Source organism: Hippichthys cyanospilos, chromosome 3 (genome assembly GCF_059441005.1).
Source record: "Hippichthys cyanospilos isolate Australia breed blue-spotted pipefish chromosome 3, RoL_Hcya_1.0, whole genome shotgun sequence".
Taxonomy (NCBI): Eukaryota; Metazoa; Chordata; class Actinopteri; order Syngnathiformes; family Syngnathidae; genus Hippichthys; species Hippichthys cyanospilos.
Window position 1 is genome coordinate 15,619,093 of NC_142371.1, and position 19,698 is coordinate 15,638,790.

Genomic DNA, 19,698 nt, shown 5'->3' on the forward strand with positions numbered 1-19,698 from the left:
TGGGTGAAGAAAAGTTTAATTCATTGCGTACTAATTATAGTGATTTGCAGATTCTGATAATTGATGAAATATCTATGGTAGATCACAAATTGTTGACATAAATTGATGGTAGATTGAGACAGATTAAACATTACATATTCCTTCGACAGGCTCAACAAAGTACATCACGATTAAAATGTAGCTAGATTTTTGTTTTGTCGCCAATTCAACGGGATAAACAGAGTAAATAGAAATGTAAAAATAATGGTAACCTTGACATTGTGTTAATATTTGTGTTTATAAATCGTTTTGGACTTACCATCATTCAGAGTAATTATGAGGAACATCTGACAACCCACAAAAAATTCAAAACCACTACAACATAAACATGCCTCTGTGTGGAATGTGGCACAGAGACAAATTTAGCTATTGTGGCAATGCTAAGAAACCACACATTGCTGGTCTACGTCGGACTACGCTGGTGTATATCTTTACTCTTCGCATGCCATCACAAAACTGTCACAACAGTCCTAATCATCAAAGACAAAGCCAACAGGTTCAAAGCATCAAAGGTCATTGCAACATGCCTACTGGGTGAGAGACATGGTCCTAGTGCCCACCCTTATAGGGACACTATGTACTTAATGAAACACTGCCCCCTAATGGAGGGAGATCTATTCTTCAACCCCCGCCCCCCAAGTCCGGTACGCCATAAAGGGGTCTATTTTAGTAGGTGTGTTCTACATTGGACTCCCATCAACTATATGAAATTTTGAAAAGACCATCTGGGTCAAATTACAGCAACTTTGTTCGTATGTGGCGAGACAGTGCGACTATTGGCAAAAAGTCGTAAAATTTGAGAACAGTCATGTTCCATGCCTCAACACTATTCTGGCCAAATTTCAGTTAATTAGCTCAAACGGGATTTGCACAGTACAAGAAAGAATTTTTGTCACTTGTGGCGAAGGAAATTTGAAACACGTATTTTGAAGCCCCGCCCCCATCATATATGTTAGCCGATCTTCATGACATTTTGCTCAGTTGTGGCCCTATGTCAGATAATGGAGCACGCCAAAAGTGAAGTTTATTGGGTCAAGGATTTCCGTACCGAAAAATATACAAAAACGGGCCAAATGGCACATTCAAAAGTTGTAGCTCTGGTTTTGCACATCGTAGCATATGGCATGCCATGATATGTTTGTAGGTGATGAGGTCCTACATATGCCTACAATAATTCGTAGCTCTAGGTCAAACGGGTCGGAACTGGCTGCAGTTTTAGTATTGTTTCGGTTCAATTATAGCGACTTTTACCGATTTGGGGAAACATCCAAATTTGAGGTGGCGTACAGACCACTCTATTTATCACAACGTCGTAAAATTGAGTAAAGTTCATCCTCCATGTCTCGATGCTATTCTGACAAATTTTCAGTTCATTTACTTTCACGGGCTTAGCACAATATATGAAAGTTGAAAAAATGAAATTTTTGTCTGTAACTAGGTAGCGCTATATTTAATTTGAAAATGATCATGCAGATGTTTTAAGGAAGTAACGAGTATATTTTGTGTAAAGTTTCAGATTTTTTGAAGTTGGCACATTGGAGTTATTAAGGTATTTGTCGCTCATGGTGAACGAAATTTGAAACACATATTTTGAAGCCCTGCTCCCATCATATAAGTTGGCCGATCTTCGCAAAATTTTGCCCAGCTGTGCCCCTATGTCTGACAATGGGGCATTCCAAATTTGAAGTGGATCAGGTCAACCGTTTAAGAAATATTAAGAGGAGATCTGTACCTGCAAACATCCAAAAACGGTCCAAAAAGTCACATAAAAAATAACTCTGCTTCTGTACGTCCTAGCATATGGCACTATTTTTTGTAGGACTTGAGGTCCTACATATGCCTAAAAATGTCCTAAGCTCTAAAAGAAATAGGCCGGGACCCAGTAGAATTTTCGGACTATAGGTAGTGCTAAAAATCTAATTTTTTGATTTTATATATGAAAATACCAAAATATCAAATATTACAGCAGGCCAGACGAGTGTGCAAATTTTGGGGACTTTTCGTGCATGTTTAGGCCCTCAAAAATGTGATTCATTTCGGAGAATAATTATAAGAAGAAGAATAAGAATAACTAGAGCTGCAAGCAGCTATAAAGGGCCCTCGCAGACCTGTGCACGTTGGGGTATGAACAGGTCGGGGTATGAACAAGGACTATGAACGATGAAAAAGTAGTTGTAGATGACTTCAGTGCAGGACTCTTACCAAATATGTAAAATTTAGATAAGGTGGGACAATGTGGGTGGAGTTACTGCAGCTTTTATTATTCCAATTTTGTGATTTACAATGCCATATAGGCCACACCCACTGTCGAAACATCGTACTGATTTGAGGAGGGCATAAGGCATGGCCACTGGCTTTTCAGAAAACATTTAAGGGATATCACTTCAAGGGGCTCAGCAGAGTACATAAAAACATTAAGGATTTGCTATATATTTTGCTGCCACTAGGTGGCGCTCGTACTATGATAAAAAATAGGCTTGTAGGTGTGTTTCACATTGGACTCCCATCCCATATATGAAGTTTTAAAAATATCAGATCTTCTAGGTCCAATTACAGCAACTTTTACCGTTTTCGTGAGACATCGGATTTTGAGTTTGCATAGAGGCCACGCCCTTTATTGAAAAGACTTAAAAGTTGAGAACCTTAATGTTCCAATGTGTTATAGCTTTTCTGACCATTTTTGAGTTCAATTAGTCAAACAGGCATTTCACAGTACATAAAAGTATAAAAAATGAGATTTTTGTCCGCCACTGGGTGGCACTGTAAATAATTTGAAAGTTTTAAAGTCCCAGGAAAGTTTCAGATGGTTTGAAGCTGTCATAGCTGAGTTATTAAGATTTTTGTCACTCTTGGCGAAGGAAATATTAAACATAATTTGAAGCTCCGCCCCCATCTTTTATGTCAAGAGATCTTCACGATATTTGGACTATGTGTGCCCCTTAGTTGGGTAACGATTCATGCCAAAGTTGAAGGTAATGGGGTGAATTGTTTAAGAGAAAAAGGCACTAGTTTGAGACCAGCTCATGTGTAAGAATGGGACAAAACTGCACATTAAAAAAATTCATAACAATTTTTCTGTACATCCTAGCACATCACTTCTATTGACTTTTTTGTAGGTCTTGCAGTCCTTCATTTGCCTACATAGCTGTAGGTCAAACCAAACAGGATTGACTGTAATCTTTCGACTAATTACATTTTTTGCAGCCACTAGGTGGCGCTAGCTTTAAACTGGAATGTGTTTTTGTCGATATGTTCAGGAAAATATTTTCATCCAATGTGTGAAATTGTGAGAAGATCAGATCATCTGGGTCAAATTACAGCAACTTTTACTGGACAGATAAAGTTTCAGAATGAAAATGGTCGTAGAGGCCACGCCCATTATCGAAACTTTGAAAAATTTGGTGGAGGTCAGCAAGGCTGTCTAGAGGCTTTTCAGACTTCATTTCAGCGATATTACTTCAAAGGGCTATGCTAAACACATAAAAACGTTTAAAAAATGCTATATTTTTGGCTGCCACTAGGTGGTGCTCGCACTATAACAAAAAATACGTTGATAGGTGTATTTCGCATTGGAAACCCATCAAATATATGAAGTTTAGAAAAGGTAAGACCATCTGGGACCAAACACAGCAACTTTGTTCGTTTTGGCGAGACATCAGACTGACATTTTTGTTTGCCACTAGATGGCCTTATAAGCAATTGAAGATTTTTTTAAACACTTGTGTTAAGGGCTTGAGTCTCCATGTGTCTGTGAAGTTGCAGATTTTTTTAATCTTGTAAAGCTGAGTTATAAAGGTTTGTTTCACATGTGGCAAAGTAATCATCAAAGGCATAATATAAAGCCCCGTCCCCAACATATTTGATGGCGGATCATCACAAAAATTTGAAAAATTGTGCCTCACAGTCAGATAAAACATCACAGCAAATTTGAAGTCGATCAGGTCAAGTGTTTGGGAGAAAAAAGGAACAGTTTTGGACCTGCAAATGAGCAAAAACGGGCCAAAAGTGCACATTCAAAAATTCATAACTCTCTTTTTGTACATCTGAGCACATGGCTCGCGCTGACTTTTTTGTAGGGTCAAGGTCCTACATAAGGCTACAAATTTTTGTAGCTCTAGGTCAAACGGGCCGGGAGTGAGAGGCGATTTTCCACTCATAAGGCCATTTTGGGGCCAATTACAGCCACTTTTTTCGTTTTGTCGAGTCATCTGACTTTGAGGTGGCGTGCAGACTACGCCCATTATCGAAAAGTCCTAAAATTGTAAAATCTTAATATTCCATGTCTTAATGATATTTTGACCAATTGTGACTTGTTTTACTCAAACAGACTGAGCACAATAAATGAAAGTGTAAAAAATGACATTTTAATCAACCACTCGGCGGCGCTAGATGGTATTTAAAAAAAAATTTTTCAAAGGTGTTGAAGACAAAGTTTCCATGTGTATATGAAGTTTTAGATTTTTTTAAGCTAGTACATCAAAGTTATTAAGGTTTATGTCACTCTTGGCGAAGGAAAAATTGAACACATAATTTGAAGCCACGCCCCTAACATATATGTCAGCGGATCTGCACCAAATTTTGCCCACTTGTTCCCCTATGTGTGAATATTGACCACAGCAAATTTGAAGGCGATTGAGTAAAGCGTTTAGGAGAAACAAAGAGCAGTTTGGGACCTGCAAACGTGCAAAAATGGGCCAAAAATGCACATTCAAAAATTCATAACTTTTTTTTTGTACATCTGAGCACATGGCTCACGCTGACTTTTTTGTAGGTCTCTAGGTCCTACATATGCCTAAAAATTTTCGTAGCTCTAGGTCAAAGGGGCTGGGACCAGGTGCACTTTTTCGACCTTAGGTGGCGCTGCAGAGCCATTTTTTTGCTTTTTTTTGGGAAACACAAAATTATCCAATTTTTCACCGGGCTCCACAAATGTGCAAATTTTGGTGACTTTTCGTGCATGTTTAGGCCCTCAAAATTGGAAAAGCGCTGCACAGTAAATAAAAATAATAACTAGAGCTGCAAGCAGCTATAAAGGGCCCTCGCAGACCTGTGCACGTTGGGGTATGAACAGGTCGGGGTATGAACAAGGACTATGAACAATGAAATAGTAGTTGTAGATGACTTCAGTGCAGGACTCTTACCAAATATGTAAAATTTAGACAAGGTGGGACAATGTGGGTGGAGTTACTGCAGCTTTTATTGTTCCAATTTTGTGACTTTCAATGCCATATAGGCCACACCCACTGTCGAAACATTGTACTGATTTGTGGAGGGCATAAGGCATGGCCACTGGCTTTTCAGAAAACATTTAAGGGATATCACTTCAAGGGGCTCAGCAGAGTACATAAAAACATTAAGGATTTGCTATATTTTTTGCTGCCACTAGGTGGCGCTCGTACTATGATAAAAAATAGGCTTGTAGGTGTGTTTCACATTGGACTCCCATCCCATATATGAAGTTTTGAAAGCATCAGATCATCTAGGTCCAATTACAGCAACTTTCACCGTTTTGGGGAGACATCAGACTTTGAGTTTGCATAGAGGCCACGCCCTTTAATGAAAAGTCATAAAAGTTGAGAACCTTAATGTTCCAATGTGTCATAGCTTTTCTGACCATTTTTTAGTTCATTTAGTCAAACAGGCATTTCACAGTACATAAAAGTAAAAAAAATGAGATTTTTGTCCGCCACTGGGTGGCGCTGTAAATGATTTGAAAGTTTATCACATAGCTGTATTATTGCATGACTTTTAAAGTCCCAGGAAAGTTTCAGATGGTTTGAAACTGTCATAGCTGAGTTATTAACATTTTTGTCACTCTTGGCGAAGGAAGTATTAAACAGAATTTGAAGCTCCGCCCCCATCTTTTCTGTCAAGAGATCTTCACGATATTTGGACTATGTGTGCCCCTCAGTTGGATAATGATTCATGCCAAAGTTGAAGGTAATGGGGTGAATCGTTTAAGAGAAAAAGGCACTAGTTTGAGACCAGCTAATGTCTAAGAATGGGACAAAACTGCACATTAAAAAATTTCTTAACAATTTTTCTGTACATCCTAGCACATCACTTCTATTGACTTTTTTGTAGGTCTTGCAGTCCTTCATTTGCCTACAAAGTTTCATAGCTGTAGGTCAAACCAAACAGGATTGACTGTAATCTTTTGACTAATGACATTTTTTGCAGCCACTAGGTGGCGCTAGCTTTAAACTGGAATATATTTTTGTCGATATGTTCAGGAGAATATTTTCATCCAATGTGTGAAATTGTGAGAAGATCAGATCATCTGGGTCAAATTAGAGCAACTTTTACTGGACAGATAAAGCTTCGGAATGAAAATGGTCGTAGAGGCCACGCCCATTATCGAAACTTCGTAAAATTTGGTGGAGGTCAGCAGGGCTGTCTAGAGGCTTTTCAGACCTAATTTCAGCGATATTACATCAAAGGGCTCAGCTAAACACATAAAAACGTTTAAAAAATGCTCTATTTTTGGCTGCCACTAGGTGGCGCTCGCACTATAACAAAAAATACGTTGTTAGGTGTATTCCGCATTGGAAACCCATCAAATGTATGAAGTTTAGAAAAGATAAGACCATCTGGGACCAAACACAGCAACTTTGTTCGTTTTGGCGAGACATCAGACTGACATTTTTGTTTGCCACTAGATGGCCTTATAAGCAATTGAATATTTTTTTAAACACTTGTGTTAAGGGCTTGAGTCTCCATGTGTCTGTGAAGTTTCAGATTTTTCTAAGCTTGTAAAGCTGAGTTATAAAGGTTTGTTTCACATGTGGCAAAGTAATCATCAAAGGCATAATATGAAGCCCCGCCCCCAACATATTTGATGGCGGATCATCACAAAAATTTGAACAATTGTGCCTGACAGTCAGATAAAACATCACAGCAAATTTGAAGTCAACGGGTCAAGCGTTTGGGAGAAAAAAGGAGCAGTTCGGGACCTGCAAATGAGCAAAAACGGGCTAAAGGTGCACATTCAAAAATTCATAACTCTCTTTCTGTACATCTGAGCATAGGGCTCGCGCTGACTTTTTTGTAGGGCTCGAGGTCCTACATAAGGCTACAAATTTTTGGAGCTCTAGGTCAAACGGGCCGGGAGTGAGAGGCTATTTTCCACTCATAAGGCCATTTTGGGGCCAATTACAGCCACTTTTTTCGTTTTGGCGAGTCATCTGACTTTGAGGTGGCGTGCAGACTACGCCCATTATCGAAAAGTCATAAAATTTTAAAACCTTAATATTCCATGTCTTAATGATATTCTGACCAATTTTCATTTGTTTTACTCAAACAGACTGAGCACAATACATGAAAGTGTAAAAAAATGACATTTTAATCAACCACTAGGCGGCGCTAGTAGGTATTTAAAAAAACTTTTTTTAAAGGTGTTAAAGACATAAGTTTCCATGTGTCTATGAAGTTTTAGATTTTTTTAAGCTAGTACATCAAAGTTATTAAGGTTATTGTCACTCTTGGCGAAGGAAAAATTGAACACATAATTTGAAGCCACGCCCCTATCATATATGTCAGCGGATCTGCACCAAATTTTGCCCACTTGTGCCCCTATGTGTGAATATGGACCACAGCAAATTTGAAGGCGATTGAGTAAAGCGTTTGGGAGAAACAAGGAGCAGTTTGGGACCTGCAAACGTGCAAAAATGGGCCAAAAATGCACATTCAAAAATTCATAACTCTTTTTCTGTACATCTGAGCACATGGCTCGCGCTGACTTTTTTGTAGGTCTCTAGGTCCTACATATGGCTAAAAATTTTCGTAGCTCTAGGTCAAACGGGCCGGGACCAGGTGCACTTTTTCGACCTTAGGTGGCGCTGCAGAGCCATTTTTTTTGCATTGTTTTGGGAAACACAAAAATATACAATTTTTCACCGGGCCCGACAAATGTGCAAATTTTGGTGACTTTTCGTGCATGTTTAGGCCCTCAAAAATGGAAAAGCGCTGCACAGTAAATAATAATAATAATAATAATAATCTGGAGAAAAACAAGAGGGCTCTCACAGCGGTAGCTGCTCGGGCCCTAATAATAATCTGGAGAAAAACAAGAGGGCTCTCGCAGCGGTAGCTGCTCGGGCCCTAATAATAATCTGGAGAAAAACAAGAGGGCTCTCGCAGCGGTAGCTGCTCGGGCCCTAATAATAATAATAATCTGGAGAAAAACAAGAGGGCTCTCGCAGCGGTAGCTGCTCGGGCCCTAATAATAACTAGAGCTGCAAGCAGCTATAAAGGGCCCTCGCAGACCTGTGCACGTTGGGGTATGAACAGGTTGGGGTATGAACAAGGAGTATGAACGATGAAATAGTAGTTGTAGATGTTTTCAGTGCAGGACTCTTACCAAATATGTAAAATTTAGACAAGGTGGGACAATGTGGGTGGAGTTACTGCAGCTTTTATTGTTCCAATTTTGTGACTTTCAATGCCATATAGGCCACAGCCACTGTCGAAACATCGTACTGATTTGTGGAGGGCATAAGGCATGGCCACTGGCTTTTCAGAAAACATTTAAGGGATATCACTTCAAGGGGCTCAGCAGAGTACATAAAAACATTAAGGATTTGCTATATTTTTTGCTGCCATTAGGTGGCGCTCGTACTATGATAAAAATAGGCTTGTAGGTGTGTTTCACATTGGACTCCCATCCCATATATGAAGTTTTGCAAACATCAGATCATCTAGGTCCAATTACAGCAACTTTTACCGTTTTGGCGAGACATCAGACTTTGAGTTTGCATAGAGGCCACGCCCTTTAATGAAAAGTCATATAAGTTGAGAACCTTAATGTTCCAATGTGTCATAGCTTTTCTGACCATTTTTGAGTTCATTTAGGCAAACAGGCATTTCACAGTACATAAAAGTATAAAAAATGAGATGTTAGTCCGCCACTGGGTGGCGCTGTAAATGATTTGAAAGTTTATCACATAGCTGTATTATTGCATGACTTTTAAAGTCCCAGGAAAGTTTCAGATGTTTTGAAGCTGTCATAGCTGAGTTATTAAGATTTTTGTCACTCATGGCGAAGGAAGTATTAAACATAATTTGAAGCTCCGCCCCCATCTTTTATGTCAAGAGATCCTCACGATATTTGGACTATGTGTGCCCCTCAGTTGGATAATGATTCATGCCAAAGTTGAAGGTAATGGGGTGAATCGTTTAAGAGAAAAAGGCACTAGTTTGAGACCATCTAATGTCTAAGAATGGGACAAAACTGCACATTAAAAAAATTCATAACAATTTTTCTGTACTTCCTAGCACATCACTTCTATTGACTTTTTTGTAGGTCTTGCAGTCCTTCATTTGCCTACAAAGTTTCATAGCTGTAGGTCAAACCAAACAGGATTGACTGTAATCTTTCGACCAATGACATTTTTTGCAGCCACTAGGTGGCGCTAGCTTTAAACTGGAATATATTTTTGTCGATATGTTCAGGAGAATATTTTTATCCAATGTGTGAAATTGTGAGAAGATCAGATCATCTGGGTCAAATTACAGCAACTTTTACTGGACAGATAAAGCTTCGGAATGAAAATGGTCGTAGAGGCCACGCCCATTATCGAAACTTCGTAAAATTTGGTGGAGGTCATCAAGGCTGTTTAGAGGCTTTTCAGACTTAATTTCAGCGATATTACTTCAAAAGGCTCAGCTAAACACTTAAAAACGTTTAAAAAATGTTATATTTTTGGCTGCCACTAGGTGGCGCTCGCACTATAAAAAAAAAATACATTGATAGGTGTATTCCGCATTGGAAACCCATCAAATATATGAAGTTTAGAAAAGATAAGACCATCTGGGACCAAACACAGCAACTTTGTTCGTTTTGGCGAGACATCAGACTGACATTTTTGTTTGCCACTAGATGGCCTTATAAGCAATTGAAGATTTTTTTTAAACACTTGTGTTAAGGGCTTGAGTCTCCATGTGTCTGTGAAGTTTCAGTTTTTTCCAAGCTTGGAAAGCTGAGTTATAAAGATTTGTTTCACATGTGGAAAAGTAATCATCAAAGGCATAATATGAAGGCCCGCCCCCACCATATTTGATTGCGGATCGTCACGAAAATTTGAACAATTGTGCCTCAGAGTCAGATAAAACATCACAGCAAATTTGAAGTCGATCGGGTCAAGCGTTTGGGAGAAAAAAGGAGCAGTTCGGGACCTGCAAATGAGCAAAAACGGGCTAAAGGTGCACCTTCAAAAATTCATAACTCTCTTTCTGTACATCTGAGCACATGGCTCGCGCTGACTTTTTTGTAGAGGTCGAGGTCCTACATAAGGCTACAAATTTTTGGAGCTCTAGGTCAAACGGGCCGGGAGTGAGAGGCTATTTTCCACTCATAAGGCCATTTTGGGGCCAATTACAGCCACTTTTTTCATTTTGGCGAGTCATCTGACTTTGAGGTGGCGTGCAGACTACGCCCATTATCGAAATGTCGTAAAATTTTAAAACCTTAATATTCCATGTCTTAATGATATTCTGACCAATTTTCATTTGTTCTACTCAAACAGACTGAGCACAATACATGAAAGTGTAAAAAATAACATTTTAATCAACCACTAGGTGGCGCTAGTAGGTATTTAAAAAAACTTTTTTCAAAGGTGTTAAAGACATAAGTTTCCATGTATCTATGAAGTTTTAGATTTTTTTAAGCTAGTAAAACAAAGTTATTAAGGTTTATGTCACTCTTGGCGAAGGAAAAATTGAACACATAATTTGAAGCCACGCCCCTATCATATATGTCAGCGGATCTGCACCAAATTTTGCCCACTTGTGCCCCTATGTGTGAATATGGACCACAGCAAATTTGAAGGTGATTGAGTAAAGCGTTTAGGAGAAACAAGGAGCAGTTTGGGACCTGCAAACGTGCAAAAATGGGCCAAAAATGCACATTCAAAAATTCATAACTCTTTTTCTGTACATCTGAGCACATGGCTCGCGCTGACTTTTTTGTAGGTCTCTAGGTCCTACATATGTCTAAAAATTTTCGTAGCTCTAGGTCAAACGGGCCGGGACCAGGTGCACTTTTTCAACCTTAGGTGGCGCTGCAGAGCCATTTTTTTTGCATTGTTTTGGGAAACACAAAAATATCCAATTTTTCACCGGGCCCGACAAATGTGCAAATTTTGGTGACTTTTCGTGCATGTTTAGGCCCTCAAAAATGGAAAAGCGCTGCACAGTAAATAATAATAATAACTAGAGCTGCAAGCAGCTATAAAGGGCCCTCGCAGACCTGTGCACGTTGGGGTATGAACAGGTCGGGGTATGAATGATGAAAAATTTGTTGTAGATCACTTCAGTGCAGGACTATTACCAAATATGTAAAATTTAGACAAGGTGGGACAATGTGCGTGGAGTTACTGCAGCTTTTATTGTTCCAATTTTGTGTCTTTCAATGCCATATAGGCCACACCCACTGTCGAAACATTGTACTGATTTGTGGGGGGGATAAGGCATGGCCACTGGCTTTTCAGAAAACATTTAAGGGATATCACTTCAAGGGGCTCAGCAGAGTACATAAAAACATGAAGGATTTGCTATATTTTTTGCTGCCACTAGGTGGCGCTCTTACTATGGTAAAAAATAGGCTTGTAGGTGTGTTTCACATTGGACTCCCATCCCATATATGATGTTTTGCAAACATCAGATCATCTAGGTCCAATTACAGCAACTTTTACCGTTTTGGGGAGACATCAGACTTTGAGTTTGCATAGAGGCCACGCCCTTTAATGAAAAGTCATAAAAGTTGAGAACCTTAATGTTCCAATGTGTCATAGCTTTTCTGACCATTTTTTAGTTCATTTAGTCAAAAGGCATTTCACAGTACATAAAAGTATAAAAAATGAGATATTTGTCCGCCACTGGGTGGCGCTGTAAATGATTTGAAAGTTTATCACACAGCTGTATTAATGCATTACTTTTAAAGGCCCAGGAAAGTTTCAGATGGTTTGAAGCTGTCATAGCTGAGTTATTAAGATTTTTGTCACTCTTGGCAAAGGAAGTATTAAACATAATTTGAAGCTCCGCCCCCATCTTTTATGTCAAGAGATCTTCACGATATTTGGAGTATGTGTGCCCCTCAGTTGGATAATGATTCATGGCAAAGTTGAAGGTAATGGGGTGAATCGTTTACGAGAAAAAGGCACTAGTTTGAGACCAGCTAATGTCTAAGAATGGGACAAAACTGCACATTAAAAAAATTCATAATAATTTTTCTGTACATCCTAGCACATCACTTTAATTGACTTTTTTATAGGTCTTGCAGTCCTTCATTTGTCTACAAAGTTTCATAGCTGTAGGTCAAACCAAACAGCATTGACTGTAATATTTCGACTAATGACATTTTTTGCAGCCACTAGATGGCGCTAGCTTTAAACTGGAATATATTTTTGTCGATATGTTCAGGAAAATATTTTCATCCAATGTGTGAAATTGTGAGAAGATCAGATCATCTGGGTCAAATTACAGCAACTTTTACTGGACAGATAAAGTTTGGGAATGAAAATGGTCGTAGAGGCCACGCCCATTATCGAAACTTCGTAAAATTTGGTGGAGGTCAGCAAGGCTGTCTAGAGGCTTGTCAGACTTAATTTCAGCGATATTACTTTAAAAGGTTCAGCTAAACACATAAAAACGTTTAAAAAATGCTATATTTTTGGCTGCCACTAGTTGGCGCTCGCACTATAACAAAAAATACGTTGATAGGTGTATTCCGCATTGGAAACCCATCAAATATATGAAGTTTAGAAAAGATAAGACCATCTGGGACCAAACACAGCAACTTTGTTCGTTTTGGCGAGACATCAGACTGACATTTTTGTTTGCCACTAGATGGCCTTATAAGCAATTGAAGATTTTTTTAAACACTTGTGTTAAGGGCTTGAGTCTCCATGTGTCTGTGAAGTTTCAGATTTTTCTAAGCTTGTAAAGCTGAGTTATAAAGATTTGTTTCACATGTGGCAAAGTAATCATCAAAGGCATAATATGAAGCCCCGCCCCCAACATATTTGATGGCGGATCATCACAAAAATTTGAACAATTGTGCCTCACAGTCAGATAAAACTTCACTGCAAATTTGAAGTCGATCGGGTCAAGCGTTTGGGAGAAAAAAGGAGCAGTTCGGGACCTGCAAATGAGCAAAAACGGGCCAAAAGTGCACATTCAAAAATTCATAACTCTCTTTCTGTACATCTGAGCACATGGCTCGCGCTGACTTTTTTGTAGGGCTCGAGGTCCTACATAAGTCTACAAATTTTTGGAGCTCTAGGTCAAACGGGCCGGGAGTGAGAGGCTATTTTCCACTCATAAGGCCATTTTGGGGCCAATTACAGCCACTTTTTTCGTTTTGGCGAGTCATCTGACTTTGAGGTGGCGTGCAGACTACGCCCATTATCGAAAATTCGTAAAATTTTAAAACCTTAATATTCCATGTCTTAATGATATTCTGACCAATTTTGATTTGTTTTACTCAAACAGACTAAGCACAATACATGAAAGTGTAAAAAAATGACATTTTAATCAACCACTAGGCGGCGCTAGTAGGTATTTAAAAAAACTTTTTTTAAAGGTTTTAAAGACATAAGTTTCCATGTGTCTATGAAGTTTTAGATTTTTTTAAGCTAGTACATCAAAGTTATTAAGGTTTATGTCTCTCTTGGCGAAGGAAAAATTGAACACATAATTTGAAGCCACGCCCCTATCATATATGTCAGCGGATCTGCACCAAATTTTGCGCAGTTGTGCCCCTATGTCTTATTATATACCACAGCAAATTTGAAGGCGATTGAGTAAAGCGTTTAGGAGAAACAAGGAGCAGTTTGGGACCTGCAAACGTGCAAAAATGGGCCAAAAATGCACATTCAAAAATTCATAACTCTTTTTCTGTACATCTGAGCACACGGCTCGTGCTGACTTTTTTGTAGGTCTCTAGGTCCTACATATGCCTAAAAATTTTCGTAGCTCTAGGTCAAACAGGCCGGGACCAGGTGCACTTTTTCGACCTTAGGTGGCGCTGCATAGCCATTTTTTTTGCATTGTTTTGGCAAACACAAAAATATCCAATTTTTCACCGGGCCCGACAAATGTGCAAATTTTGCTGACTTTTCGTGCATGTTTAGGCCCTCAAAAATGGAAAAGGGCTGCACAGTAAATAATAATAATAATAATAATAATAATCTGGAGAAAAACAAGAGGGCTCTCGCAGCGGTAGCTGCTCGGGCCCTAATAATAATAATAATAATAATAATAAGAAGAATAATAATCTGGAGAAAAACAAGAGGGCTCTCGCAGCGGTAGCTGCTCGGGCCCTAATAATAATAATAATAATCCGGAGAAAAACAAGAGGGCTCTCGAAGCGGTAGCTGCTCGGGCCCTAATAATAATAATAATAATAATAATAATAATCCGGAGAAAAACAAGAGGGCTCTCGCAGCGGTAGCTGCTCGGGCCCTAATAATAATCTGGAGAAAAACAAGAGGGCTCTCGCAGCGGTAGCTGCTCGGGCCCTAATAATAATAATAATCCGGAGAAAAACAAGAGGGCTCTCGCAGCGGTAGCTGCTCGGGCCCTAATAATCCGGAGAAAAACAAGAGGGCTCTCGCAGCGGTAGCTGCTCGGGCCCTAATAATAATCAGAGAAGAACAAGAGGGCTCTAGCCAGCGGTAGCTGCTCGGGCCTTAATAATAATCCAGAGAAGAACAAGAGGGCTCTCGCCAGTGGGAGCTAGTCAGAGAAATTTCTAAAAGAAGGCTAGGACAAGCCTAGCTGCTAAGCAGCAAAATGAGTAACTCAGACCAGCCAAAATTGACTTTTATATGCCATGGATATTCCCTATCGATGCTTGGGCAAATGAACTCGTACGTTCTCCAACGCTAATTCAACGTCCAAGCGCCCCTGCCTGGTTATTATTAATTCAGCAAAGCATTGCACATTACAAGACATAACAAAAAGAGCTAGTCGGGCACCACCAACAGCTGGGCCAAGGTCCCAGCTCACACTTTTCTGCATCAACAGCTTTATCTAAGGACTGGGGCGAGATGAACTCAGACTGCACACGTGGATACCAATGCACGCTATTCTAGACAAGAAATAAGCACATAATGATAACAACCTAATGTATGATTTCCTTCACATAGCTGCTCAGGCCCTAATAATATTCAGGAATCTTGCAGCATTATTTCTTTACTAACTGTTGTCATTTAATTCTGTCATATCTGTGATGTGTTTTTCATCTTTGTTGTATTTTTCATTCATCTTCTTCCTCCAGCTGGACATTGTGGCATTCCTGAGCAGATAGTGAATGGACAGGTCATTGGGGAGAATTTTGGTTATAGAGACACAGTGGTTTACCAGTGCAACTCTGGATTAAAGCTCATTGGCTCCTCAGTCCGGATCTGCCAGCAGGACCACAAATGGTCTGGACAACTCCCAGTGTGCATCTGTAAGTACTTTACCTCATTTAAGAGGAAAAATATGTATTTACAATAATATTGTTTATATAGCACCACTAGTCCAAACATGAGACTCTAATTAATATTGAATTAGTGTAATATGAATTACCTCTCTGTGGGCCAACACCTTATGGTGGATATGTTGTCCAAATGATCCTAGGAGCTAAGTTGTCTGGGACTTGATGCCCCTGGCAAGGTCATCAATGCCAAACAGGTCCTAGGTGAGGGACTAGACTCAGCACGGACCATGGATCCTTTATGATAATGGCAAAACATGGACCTGGTTTTCCCTCGCCCGGAAGCAGGTCACCGGGGCCCCCCTCTGGAGCTGAGGTTCCCAAACCGGTCCTTCTCAATGTTTCAGCTGTGCTTAGAAATTCTGTCCATAAAAGTAACAGAATTGTTGACAAATTGCAGCCTTGGTGTCCAATACTCACTCGAAATGGATTTGACTTACTGCCAGATATGCAGACAAAACTCTGACATCAATCATACAGGGACCGAACAGCCCGTATAGGGCATTTAGTAACCCATACTCCCAAAGCAACTCCCACAGAGCTCCCTGAGGAACACACCTGGAGGTGGGGCATGTTGGCGAGCGCCTGCTGGCCGGGTCTACAGCCATGGGGCTCGGCCAGCGTCAGCCAGAAGTAGTATTGTGGGTCGCCCTTCCCATAAGCTCACCACCTGTGGGAGGGGCCATAGGGGTCGGGTGCAATGTGAGCTGGGCGGTGGCCAAAGGCAAAACCTAGCTTTTGGGACATCAAATGTCACATTTCTGGCAAGGAAGGAGCCTGAATTGGTCTGCCAGGCGGAGAAGTTCCAACTAGATCTAGTCAGACTTGCTTCTACGCACAGCTTATACTCTTAGACTCTGGTACCAGTCCTCTTGAGAGGGGTTGGACTCTCTTCCATTCTGGAGTTGCCTAGAGCAGAGCAGAGCAGGTGGGGCCATTCTTTTTGCCTCCTAACTAAACACCTATACATTGGGGTATACTCTGGTGATCGAGAGAGTAGCCTTCTCTACCTTCGGGTGGGGGGACGAATCCTGAATGTGGTTTGTGCTTATGCACCAAACAGCAGTTCAGAGTACCCACCCTTTTTGCCGTCCTTGGATGGTGTGCTTGAGTGCGCTCCCTCTGTGGACTCTCTTGTTCTGCTGGGGGACTCCAATGCTCACGTGGGCAATGACAGTGAGGCCTGGAGGGGCGTGATTGTGAGGAAAGACCCCCAATCTGAACTCGAGCAGTGCTTTGTTATTGGACTTCTGTGCTCATCACGGATTGTCCCTAATAAACACCATGTTATAACATCCAGTAGAGGTGTCCATACATCCATTTTGCACCGGGACACCCTAGGCCAAGTTCGATGATCGACTTTGTGGTCGTGCCATTGGATTTAAGGCCATATGTTTATGATACTCGGGTGAAGAGAGAGCTGTCAACTGAACACCACCTGGTGCTTTGTTGACGTCGATGGTGGGGGAGAATGCCGGTCAGACCTGGCAGGCCAAAACAAATTGTGAGTGTCTGCTGAAAACATCTGTCAGAGTCTCCTGTCAGAAAGAGTTTTAACATCACCTCCGGCAGAATTTCTCCCATGCCCTGGGGGAGGCGGGGGACATTTAGTCTGAGTGGACCATGTTCCTCCTTGATCGCGGTTCTCCTTGATCCTTGACCTTGATCGCGGTTGATCGAAGCTATGGCCATAAGATGGTCAGTGCCTGTCGCGGCGGCAATCACCAGTTGTTAGGGATGCCACCAAGCTGAAGAAGGATTCCTATCCAGGCTTTTTGGCTGGTGGGATTCCAGGGGCAGCTGACAGGTACCGACTGGCCAAGTGGAGTGTGGCTTCGGTGGTCACCGACCCAAAAGCTCAGGTGTGGGAGAGGTTTGGTGAGGCCATGGAAAGTGACTTCCAGATGGCTTTGATGAAATTCTAGACCACCATTCTGCATCACAGGAGGGGGAAGCAGTGCTTCATCATAACTATGTACAGTGAGGATAGGGCCCTGCTGAAGACCTCCTCGATTCCACTGACACGTCTTCCTCTGAGGAAGCAGAGTCTGGAGGCTCCGAGGTGGGCTGGGGCCGAGGTCACCGAGGTGGTCAAAAAACTCCTTGATAGCAAGGCCCCAATGAGATCCGCCCTGCATTTCTAAAGGCTCTGGATGTGGTAGGGCTGTCCTGGCTGATAATCCTCATCACGTGGACATTGGGGACAGCACCACTGGATTGGTAGACTGGGGTGGTGGTCCCCCTTTTTAAGAATGGGGACTGGAGAGTGTTATCCAACTATAGAGGGATCTTATTTCTCAGCCTCCCTAGTTAAGTCTATTCAGGGGTGCTGGAGAGGAGGCCCTGTCAGGAAGTCAAATCTCAGATTCAGGAGGAGCAGTGTGGGTTTTGGTCCCAGCCATGGAACAGTGGCCCAGCTCTACACCCTTGAGGGTGCATGCGGGTTCGCCTATCCAGTCTACGTGTGTTTTGTGGACTTGGTGAATGCGTTCAACCGTGTCCCGCCGGGAGTTTTGTGGCGGGAGCTTCGGAAGTACAGGGTACTGAACGCTTTGTAGATCAGCACTGCAGCAGCGGTATAAGAGTGGTGTCAGGTCTGCCTCACAGTTCAGAGTAACAAGTTCAAATCCCCCAGCCTTCTTATTTGGAGTTTGCATGTTCTCCCTGAGCCCAAGTGGATTCTTTCAAGCCAACCCGGCTTCCTTCCACATTCCATCAACATGCATGGCAGATGTATTGGACACTCTGAAATGTGGTTAGGTGTGGTTGGGTGCATGCACCGTTGTTTGTCACTGTGTGCCCTGTGATTGGCTGGTAACCAGTCCATGGTGTCCTCTGGCTACTGCCAGGAGAGTTCTGGGATAGGCACCAGCAAGCCAGAGACCCTAGTGAGGAGAAGCTGCTACAGTTAATGGATAGCTTGATGAATTAAGTCTCAAAATCCACATGTTTTTCTACTTTAGTGGAAAGCAGTTTTGCTACTTTGTGAATAAAATGACATAATAGTCAGGTGTGTCCATAACCTTTTTCCTTGAGTTGCTCACATGAGTACCAGGACATAGTGTTTGGTACTCACCCTTCCTGTCATTAAAAAGTCTTTCTCAATGTCATTGTCATTGTCACTCACAGTAAGCGCACTGTCTGTATGCACACAGCAATGTCACCTTATTCAAACCTGTGTCCTCAAAAAGTTTCATGTGTCCATCAGTTATTATTTGCGCGGTTCGTTCGGTACCCTCTTTAATTAGTGCAAGGAAGTCAAAGGTAAATTCTACATTACTGTAGAGTGACAACATAAACAATCTCATCCACACCCTCATAAGAATGATATACAGTCCGACAGCCAGTTCAAGACGCTTCAGTAAACAAAAATTCTCAGAATAGGAAGACGTGATGTGCATGCTTAGCATCGATGTTGGGAGTAATGTAATTACTGTAATGCATTATTTTTAACTGTAATGCTAATATAATTATTACACACACAAAAATAGTAATATTGTACTTTACTAAAAGTTAAGTAATGCATTACAATGCATTCTTAGCCCCCCCCCAAATTAGCCAAAAACACAGTGAGATTGGAGAAGAAAATCTGTGGCATAACGTTTACTTGCTGATCTACTACAGCTGAGATGAAATGGCAAGTTGAATATGAACAATCTGTACCCAAGATGGACATAGATGGACAAGAAGATGGACAACAAAAATATAATCGTTAGGTGCACTTAAAAAGCTACACCTAAAAAGCTCTCCACTTGGCAAAATAGGACCAGTAACTTGACAAACCGTTTAGAGTTAGCGAAAAGAAAACATGCGGATACTGAACTCTCTCGCTGAGGGATGGCACTTCGACATAACCGTTAGATGATTCGTTACGAGATATGCTGCTGCTTTCCACAGTGAAGTCACCAGCATTTGGAAACCTTGTCAGCAAGATTCCTGTCTCAACTAGCAATAATGACAAGGTTAGCTAACGCTAATTTTCACTGTACAATTGCTATTCATAATAGTCTATAGTTCTGGTCAATGTGTATCGAGATGTGGCTGTATCGTTGCACATCAGTCCACCAACTTTACGCAGGACAGATCTGTTCTGCCGCCGTGGACCATGATCAATCCCACAATTCACAAAGCACCAAACCGGAACAACAATGTGATTTACATCCAAATTTACAAAAAAAGCA

The 19,698-nt window shown here is 41.1% G+C and overlaps 1 protein-coding gene and 1 long non-coding RNA gene across 5 annotated transcripts in view; one reads left to right on the forward strand and one right to left on the reverse strand.

The window, feature by feature from the left end:
- LOC148425865 (uncharacterized) overlaps nt 1-478 on the reverse strand; it is a 39,531-nt gene extending 39,053 nt beyond the window's left edge. Inside the window, exon 1 of the long non-coding RNA XR_015865114.1 lies at nt 299-478. This is a non-coding gene — a long non-coding RNA (uncharacterized LOC148425865). The remainder of the gene's footprint in view (nt 1-298) is intronic.
- Nucleotides 1-19,698, forward strand: part of LOC148425860 (CUB and sushi domain-containing protein 3-like) — a 627,928-nt gene that overhangs the window by 477,193 nt on the left and 131,037 nt on the right. For all 4 annotated transcript variants that reach the window (XM_088410975.1, XM_088410976.1, XM_088410977.1 and 1 more), the window contains one exon: nt 15,317-15,490. In XM_088410975.1, coding sequence (XP_088267101.1) covers nt 15,317-15,490 — 174 coding nt within the window. The remainder of the gene's footprint in view (nt 1-15,316; nt 15,491-19,698) is intronic.